This window comes from Nematolebias whitei, chromosome 8 (genome assembly GCF_014905685.2).
Source record: "Nematolebias whitei isolate Nwh7 chromosome 8, NemWhi1, whole genome shotgun sequence".
Taxonomy (NCBI): Eukaryota; Metazoa; Chordata; class Actinopteri; order Cyprinodontiformes; family Rivulidae; genus Nematolebias; species Nematolebias whitei.
This window is the reverse complement of record NC_056505.1, coordinates 11,201,861-11,210,962: the sequence shown is the minus strand read 5'-3', so window position 1 is coordinate 11,210,962 and position 9,102 is coordinate 11,201,861. Positions and strand designations below refer to the sequence as shown.

Sequence of the window (9,102 nt, the reverse complement as noted above, 5' to 3'; positions counted from 1 at the left end):
TGGATGGATGGATGGATGGATGGATGGATGGATGGATGGATGGATGGATGGATGGATGGATGGATGGATGGATGGATGGATGGATGGATGGATGGATGGATAGATGGATGGATGGATGGAAGTTGCTGTTTCAGTGAGTCCATTCATCTCGTCAAGCTGCACAAAACACTTAACATGATTTTTAGGGTTAGTCCAAATGGTTTTAGAAAATTTTATTCCACTTTAGGTGACGATGTAAATAAAATATCCCCTGACCAAACGTATCTGTTGAACAAGACAACCTGCTGGAGAAATGATATTTTCTGCAATAAATACAGAGTGAGTGCTGAGTGTTAAATGGCAGCTGAAATTAGCTGAAGCAGCTATTTGTTAAAGCTAAAAGAAGCAGAACACTAGCTAAATGTAGCAACAAAAAAAACTAGCTAAAAGACCAAAGTAAAAACAAAGGCTGGGTAAAAGTAGCAAAAGGCTAGCAAAATTTGAAAAGTATCAACATTAAAAATAAATAGAGCAAGTACCCTGAAGCAGATTTCAAAAAGAGCTCTGTTTTTGAAGGAATTAAAGGGACCTCAATGTATTTAAATGAAGAAAAATATGCAATAAATAAATAAAAATATTTTGAAAATTATAAAAGTTATAAAAACAAGAAGTCACAGCACCCATCTCCTGAATAAACTGAACGGTTTGACACTTAAATACTCTGTATATTCAGACAACAAGCCTCTAATGATCAAACATACTAAATAAAAGCAGCACTAATTTGTCCTTTAGGCACATAGTTTGATTCAATAGTTTACACCCCAAAGCCCCAGTTTCTTTTTCGTTTTTTTTGTGAACACAGATCACTGTCATGTTTTTTAAATTATTTTTGTATGTATCTCAAGTTCAGAACAAGAGGAAGAACATAAAATTACAACGACGAGCAAACAGGAAGCTTCCTAAAGAACAGAAGTGATCAGAAGCAGCTGACTTCACCCACACATCTGTGGTTTTCAGCTACATGTCACAATAATTATTGCCATCTGCCACGAAAGCAGGCAATAGTGTGGCTGCCTGTGTCAGTTTGTTTGTCTGTCTGTTAGCAAAATATCTCATGAAACTCAGAAAATAACGACTGAATGACCAGCACAGCTAATCAACCTTATTCTGTAAGAATGGCTACAACTCGGCTAGTTTTACAGATTTTAAGCTAAAACTTGGAGTGATGGTAGTTGAGTGTTTAAAAAGTTTAAAACTTTGGCTTGCAATTTGGCAAACAATATGCATTCTTTCAAGGAATGCTGAATAAATTAGAAGGAAAAAATAAAATAAAATATGGGATCGATGATAAAATTGGTGAACCCCATCACCAAATTTTTAATTTGAACTGTAATTTGGTTACCATGTCATCTGATCAAACATTTTGATAAAGTAGATGTGAGGCAGCACGGTGGTACAGTGTACAGTTGGTAGAGCTGCCGCCTCTCAGCGAGGTCACCAGTTCAAATCTCAGCCGGGGACCTTTCTGGGTGGAGTTTGCATGTTCTCTCCGTGCATGCATGGGTTTTCTCCGGGTACTCCGGTTTCCTCTCGCAGACCAAAAGCATGCATGTTAGGTCGATTAATAACTTTAAATTGTCCCTAGGTGTGAGTGAGAGAGTGAATGGTTGTTTGTCTCGTTTGTCTCTATGTGGCCCTGTGATGGACTGGAGACCTGTCCAGGGTGTCCCTTGCCTCTCGCACAGTGACTGCTGGAAATGGGCACCAATGAACCCGCAACCCGAAAAGGAACAAGCTGGTAAAGATAATGGACGGATGGATAGTTGTAGATGTGTGAACGTATCGTTGGTTTGCTGACATTACTTTTGTTTTCTCTTTTGGCTGAAAAGAGTCCAAAGTAGAGGTATATTCTCTCTGATATCAGTTTTTGCCTCTGAGGGGGCACTTATCACTAATAAACCCAAACGCCTGCTGGTAAAATAGTGGGTTAAAAAAATCAAAACAAAAGGAACACGAGCTTCATGAGAATCAGACTGGGCTCGGTCAGGCAGCAGACGTCTTCAAGCTCACGTTGGACCAATAAATGTGGTGACAAGGCAATTAAAATCTGTTATTTGTAGTTTTAACCCAGTTCAGTTCTGTTTAGCTGTTTTGAATCACCCTTTTAGCAGAAAATGTAAGTTTTATATTATGAATACTCAGAGAACATTGTTCCCTTTAATACAGAAATATTTAATTACAGGCTCTGATGCTCTTTGCTTTTTCTCAGCAAAGTTCCTGTTTCACATTTAGAGTTTCCCAGAATTTTGGCATAATTTTAAGAGGAACATGTACAGGCTGGCAAAGGGAAAGAAACAGTGTCTGCTGATGAGTGGAGCTGAAAGAAATGAAACAGATAACATCTTATACTTTGGATAAGCAAATACACGCCAATCATCAATGTATGCCTAAAAGTCCCAAATTCATAATTAGCAGCGAATGATTTCAGGTGGTTCAATGAGGGATGGGTAAAAACTGCAGTTTCCTCTGAACTGGTGCTTGTTTTATTCTGTTTTCATTTATTTTTTTATTTTATTTTTTGCTTTAAGTGACATCATGTTAAGATCTAAAGTGCTCACAATACTCGTAAAAACAAAAAAAAACCTTAAGTACCTAGTACATTTAAGTACAAAAATGGAACATTTCTCTAATATCTACTATAAATGGTGTAAGTTATTAAAATATTTTAACCGTAAAACTTGTCCAGGACCCATCACTGCAATTTTTTTTATTTTATTTTTTAATAATTTGCCAAAGTTCAGTCTGAGGCTAGTAGTCCTCAGTCGTCCCAGATTTCATCTGATAAGAGATTGCATCTATTTGTGTCAAAGTGCATGCATCTGCAAACGGAATGAGATTGCATCACTGGGAATCTCAACTAAATGTTTTGGATAAGAATAAAAGATTGCAAAGGTCATAAAATCCTCAAAATGTCTTACGACTGATGGACTTGCGCAACAACCGAATCAGACCAGAAATACTAACTTGCTGCAAATAAAATCTGTTGTGAGCTGACAGCACTCAAAGTATATGGTAGGGATGACACTCAGCTACTACCACAAGTTTTAGCTCAACATTTGCTTTCTTTATTTTTGGGGTTGCTACGATTTGCACGTCAGCTTTATTGAAACAGGCAGACTCAAAAAGTGAAGAACTTTTTATTTTTACAATGTTTACAAGTTATTTTACTACCAGACAACCAAACAAACACTCACATGTATCTATCTTTCTATCCTTATTACAACGTTGTATTGACTCCCATGCATTTTTGTAGCCTAATCTAGACCATAACCCTAAACCTAACCTCTATAAGCGCATAGGTAACTAATCTAAACAGAGTCCACACCTTTAGCTCCAAGGCTGACCACGGACCGAAAAATGACGTTCACTGAATAAGGACCAAGACTCTGTCCCATTAAGGTCCAAAAAGGTAGGTGATAACAGAAATGGACCTAAAAACAAAAAGTACACACAGACAGAATCAATTACATGAATATTCAGGGCAGAAGATTAAAAAGAAAAATCCTACATAAACTGACTTTTAATTTGAAATCTGTTTAAGGAAACCACCCTGCATGCACTGCAAACATCGTAACACTTTTAAGCCTCACAAACTTAAAAATGACTTAAAAAGTAGTTTATTTGGCGAACATTATTTGTGCTCTGAAATGAAAGTTCTTCTAAAAGGCTCTGAAGTTGCTTTAGATTTTCTGCATTATTTAACAAGTCACAATAAAAAGTATTTATTTTAGAACAAGCCTAATGCGACCCAACTTTAACTCTGAATGTTGAACATTTCTTTATCCTTTAGTCCATTTCAGTATAAGCAGCTTCCAGTTTGTAACTTTGTTGCAGATGTTACTATGTGAGAAACTGAAATTTTTGGGATGGACGTCTGGAAAATAAAAACACATGGTCATCAAACTTGGAACGCAAGTGGAAGCTTTTTTTCATACATTTATCTTGGATTGTGATTTTTTAAATCTTTATTTTTATGAAATCCTCTTCAGGTTTGAAAAGCAGGTTCAGTAATTTATCAGGAAAACTGCCAATCTTAAACCCTGGACTTCTAAAGTGCAATTAGCTGTAGTCTCTATGCTTCCAGACAGTTTAACACCTCTTAAATGAAGCTTTTTTTTAAACCATGTTTGAACAATATTCACTTGTAAATCCTGCAATTTTGTGTGCAAACAAGACTTTTGTTTTCTGTGACTTTTGCAACGATTTGACAAAAAAAAAAAAAAACTGCTTGAAGATTCAGTAATGAAACAAAGATGACCAGACAGTGATGTGACAGTGGTTTTCTCTAGGGTGCTGAACAGAGTTAATACTCCAAACTAATACCAGTAAACAGACATAAATCACAAAAACAAGTGGGGGATGTTGATTGATGAGGGATCACAGACAGATTTTGTCTCCTGCAGACGTCTGTTTTTAGACAAATAAGTCACTGACTTTATAAAGCCTTTGTGACAAAGCACCAACAATAATTACAACCAGGAAACACTGCCACCACAGCTAACAAGGAACAAATGTGACAGACATGAAAACATTCCTTTTCTGGTAAATTTTCAGGAATCTTGTTTGAAACATGACGGGGCAGAGCAAGATGAGGTGACAAAATATTCCCAGCTTTTCCAAGAGGAAATGAAAAAAGTCAATCCCTTCATATCAAAACAAACATGGATCATGTAAATCCCCTCAAACATGTTGGGCAGCAATGACTAATACAGCCCAGCCAGAACGCAACAGTTTTACTTTACGCTGACATTTGACAGCTGAACTTGGAAGATCGAAGACTTTTTCTAGGATGTACACTAGAGGCCTTTTTGTCTCGAATTGTTGCAAGTCTGTTAGTGAGCGCTTCTCCTTTGCCAAGATAATCACAGGTGTGACATATCCTGATGCTGCTCAGACGGCATGGTTATAGCACAGGTGTGCCATAGGCTGACCACAATAAAAGGTCTCTCTAAAATGCGCAGTTTATTTTTGCTGCATTAGGTGAAACAAACAAGTCAGTATCTGGTGTTCTGCCATTTGCCTCATGCAATGCAACAAGTCTCATTCTCAAAGTTGATTAGGTTATTGATTGTAGTCTGTGGAATGTTACTCACTTAATGGCTGTGCAAACATCAGTGACATGTCCGAGTATGCTGGCCATGCAAGAACGGTTCCGTTTTTCCAGGAATCGTGTATTGGGGTGGCAGTGGCTGAGTGATTAAAGCAGTCGTCCTCCAACGCAAGAGTTGGGGGTTAGATTCCACCAGCATGAACTGCCATAAAATTTGAGCGACCGTCATTTTAAAGACTGCAATTTTGGTTTTGTCCCAGCTTAAAATTAAAGTTCTCTAAACAGAGGTCATTAAGAGCCAGTTGACAGGTCAAATGTTCATAACCATTCCACAAAACCCGTCGCTCAAAGCTCACCGTTACATTTGGTCTCGGGACCGTTTCAATTCAGAAATTACTGCAAGTAGTAAAATACAGGTATAGAAAGTTTAGGCAAATAAAAAATTGTCAGCAACATTTACCCATTTTTAAGTCACAAGGCAACAGTATGTACAAATAGATTTTATTTTATTTCCAAAAAAGTTATTTACAATATATACAGACACCCCAAAAAGTAGTCACAGCACTATGCAAAAGGTGTTTAACGGATCAGACAGTGTATCAAATCTTTCAGTAGAAAGAATTCTTGGTCACAGGACAACAAATACTGTATATGGAACAAACGTGCTTCGTTATGGGATGTATAGATATAAATTATCTTGGTCTTGCAGTGCTTTTTTTTTTTCTTCCATAAATAAAACATTTAAAAATGTACAGTACTATAGAACAGTTGCAGACATGTTCAATGGAACAGACCTGCATTCTACGTCACACAGTTCTGAAATCTGTCAGGCAGTCTCAACACAAGGACTGCTGCCACCACAAGCCCGCACCATCACACCAGCATTCTTGTGTTCTTTAGACAGAACCCCAGAAATGCGCTGAACATTCTAGTCCAGAAGACCCTCCCCCCCCCACACTTGGTGCGCCGATTAATCCTCCAACGAAAGTGCTCAAGTGAAAAGGCGGTGCTCCTCCCTGATCCATGCCGGGTCCACCCATGGCGACGGTGCGCTGGTCATGATTAGGCCAGGATTTTACATAGGCAGCCTGTTGACCAGAGTTAGGATCATTACACAGCACTACAGCTTTAAACTAATTAAATGGTCAAATTAAAGTTTCATACCGTTTTCTTGGTTTTACTTCCCAGCCGTCTCGACATTTTACAAAAGTTATCGATTCCCCTGGAGAGATTTCAGTTTTTGAAGGGTCTTGCGCACAGAAAGTAAACCTTAAAAAAAAAAAAAAGAAAGTTAAATATAGTAATGTTTAGTTTTTGTTGAAGACACATTCATGTGTTAATTAGGCCACTTTACTTTTTCTGCGTTTCTCCAGCTTTCACACGAATACGTCGAACTTCCAGTGCAGGTTTGACAGCCTTGGCGTTCCAGCTCCAGAAAGAGTGTTTGATGCTCTTCCAGACGGAGCTCAAAGACTCGTTTTCACCCTCCCAGGTCAGACGAATCTTCAGCAGGTCACCAATATCCTCCTCGGTGAACACCAGGAAGGTGTTGGTAAAGTTCATGCCGATGGGCTCATCATGGCTGGACAGAGGGAGCACACCATTACTCAACTGACAATTCTGATGGCCGACTCATTGCCATGCTTCTGCAATCACAGAAACTTGATCCGAGAACATTTTTTCAGTTTAGGTTTGCAACATAATTTGTGACGCAGACTTTAAGGTCAACATGAACAAAACGTTTTAAATTTACGTCAGGCGTGTTCCTCTGCATATCTATACAGGGAGACGTTGACAGACTGGTTTTGCAGGCTGGATTTAGCTTTAGTACTTACACAACAAAGATTTTTCCTGTGTCCTCATGGGCACCATACAAATTCACATAGAAGGTGGGATCAGTATTGCTGGACTGCTTCCTGTCGAACACGTGCATCTTCATCTGGTAGTGGTAGCCTTAAAAAGAAAAAAGCTTGTGATTAATTCCCTGTGGGCGTGTACAGTTTACACAGGGCTGTAAAAACTCAAGGGTTTTGGTGTACTTCAAGACAGCACATGTTCACATTTCCTTGTTCCTTCTTACCTCCAAAGGGAGTGTTGGCCCGTGTCTTCAGGTACATTTTGCTGTTGCGCCTTTTGCGCATCTTTTTGGCGTTGTAGCCGATGTTGTTGCAGCGGTTCTTGCGGCAGCTGAGGCAGACTCCCTTCTTGAAGCGATCTGGGCCGGTACACTGGAAAGCGAAACTCATGTGGTCTCTATTCATCAGGGAGTCCACAAACAAGTGCACCGCTCGCTCATGTTCGCACTTCATTACTTCCATGAAGTCTGGAAAAATTAAGACAAATTGATGAAGTTGTGGGAATTTAAAAAAATAAATTAGCACATTGTGTCAACCTTTCTAAACACTCACTTCCTGCCACTGCCAGCACATCAGTAAATCCACAGCCAGGCTGCACTTCACCACCATTAGGATAAATATCAATGTCCCCAATTGGCTGCTGGATCCCAATGCTCACACCCAAAGCCTCACGTGTGTAGGTGTGCAGCACATCTACAAAGTCTGCATCATCTGGAGACAGGCGTTTCTGCTCCTCCACACCTTCAAACATGGGTCCTGCTGGGTCCAGACCTAGTAGGAAATAAAAAAATAAAAATAAAAAAATCAATGAGCAGTTAAAATGTCACTTTCTAAACATGCAACAGTTTTCCGTAAAAGTGAACAAAAAGAATAAATCCAATCTTACCAGTGATTCTGCCAACAGTCCCATCGACAAACGTCCCTGCATAGCCAGCAACATGAGCACCTAAACTGTATCCAATCAGGTGCACATTCTTCAGAGACAGCTGAAGCTCATCCTGTTTGAGAAAAAGGAGAAGTTTGAGCAGCTGCCACAAAGTGGACAAATCTCGAGTTTAAGCCTGTAATCGTCACACCTGAAATGGAGCAAAGCTCAGTTAAACTACAACCTGTTGAGTTTGCTCCATACAGTATCACTTTAACTTTAGACTGAGCTTGCATACAGAGGTTTGAAGCATTAACATTTAATGGCTAATGTGCTAAAAAAGTTTATTAAAACTGCTTCAAAAGGCAAATTTCCCCTCACTTCTTGCTGTCATTTCCTGCCAGGAGCACTCCTAGACTTCCATTAATCCTAGTCATGATCTTGCCTTACAGGTGAATGGTGATTTGATTCAAGTGACTGAACACACCTGCAGCCAGTTGAGCATGCCAGCAATGTCGAGGCCAACAGTATGCGTGTGGTTGACTGCATCGGGGTAAAGCTGCTGAGCCAAGGGGATCCAGTCCACAATCACCACATTGGCGTTGAGTTCCCGCTGCATCACTGCAGAGACCAGCTTGTGCATCCAGTTTTCAAACATACCACTCATCTGAGGGGAAATAAGGAATTTTGTTGTTAGAGAACTCTTCACAGATCTTCCCGTGCTCTTTGGAGATGCAGCTGATTTGGCGAAGGCTTTTAAACGAGACTAAACTCGGCACAGATACGCACCGTCCAGCCGTGGATGATGAAGAAAGTCTTGGCTGTAGCATTGAAGCCACACTCCTCTAGGCACACCTTCCTCCCAGTCTGCAGGTAGCAACCCTCCTGCTCCAGATCCAAACTCTTCCTCATGTTGTACTTAATCAAGCCTTGCAGATTATTGTCCTCAGTTGATAACTCAAACCCATCATCTTCACCTAAATAAATAAAAAAAAAGGGGGCAAAATACAACATTAAAGCTGAAGTTGTCACATGATTGGATGGATCATTTGACTTAAAAAAAAAATGAGCAAAAAAAAAATCATGTAAATGGCACAAATCAGTGCTCATTGATTCAGCTCATATTTAAGCATCTGCTACTGAAGACAAAATGTCAAGACACTTATTTCCTATTGGACAAAGTTGCTCATATTCGACTTGAAGCCAACTGACACGCCTCTTGAGCAACCTTTAGATATTTACAGAAAAAAAAAAAAAAAGGTTAAGTAAAAGGTGTTCTTTTAATTAGATAT

The 9,102-nt window shown here is 39.4% G+C and overlaps 2 protein-coding genes across 2 annotated transcripts in view; one reads left to right on the top strand and one right to left on the bottom strand.

The window, feature by feature from the left end:
* The window catches only part of tmem8b (transmembrane protein 8B), a 1,109,927-nt gene that overhangs the window by 650,720 nt on the left and 450,105 nt on the right, over window positions 1-9,102 (top strand). The window lies entirely within an intron of this gene.
* The window catches only part of lipg (lipase, endothelial), a 4,276-nt gene continuing 969 nt past the window's right edge, over window positions 5,796-9,102 (bottom strand). Inside the window, exons 2-10 of the mRNA XM_037680920.1 lie at window positions 8,600-8,787; window positions 8,298-8,477; window positions 7,832-7,943; window positions 7,498-7,716; window positions 7,170-7,412; window positions 6,925-7,042; window positions 6,444-6,671; window positions 6,254-6,358; window positions 5,796-6,177 (exon numbers count right to left, since the gene is read on the bottom strand). Coding sequence (XP_037536848.1) covers window positions 6,165-6,177; window positions 6,254-6,358; window positions 6,444-6,671; window positions 6,925-7,042; window positions 7,170-7,412; window positions 7,498-7,716; window positions 7,832-7,943; window positions 8,298-8,477; window positions 8,600-8,787 — 1,406 coding nt within the window. The 3' untranslated portion in view covers window positions 5,796-6,164. The remainder of the gene's footprint in view (window positions 6,178-6,253; window positions 6,359-6,443; window positions 6,672-6,924; window positions 7,043-7,169; window positions 7,413-7,497; window positions 7,717-7,831; window positions 7,944-8,297; window positions 8,478-8,599; window positions 8,788-9,102) is intronic.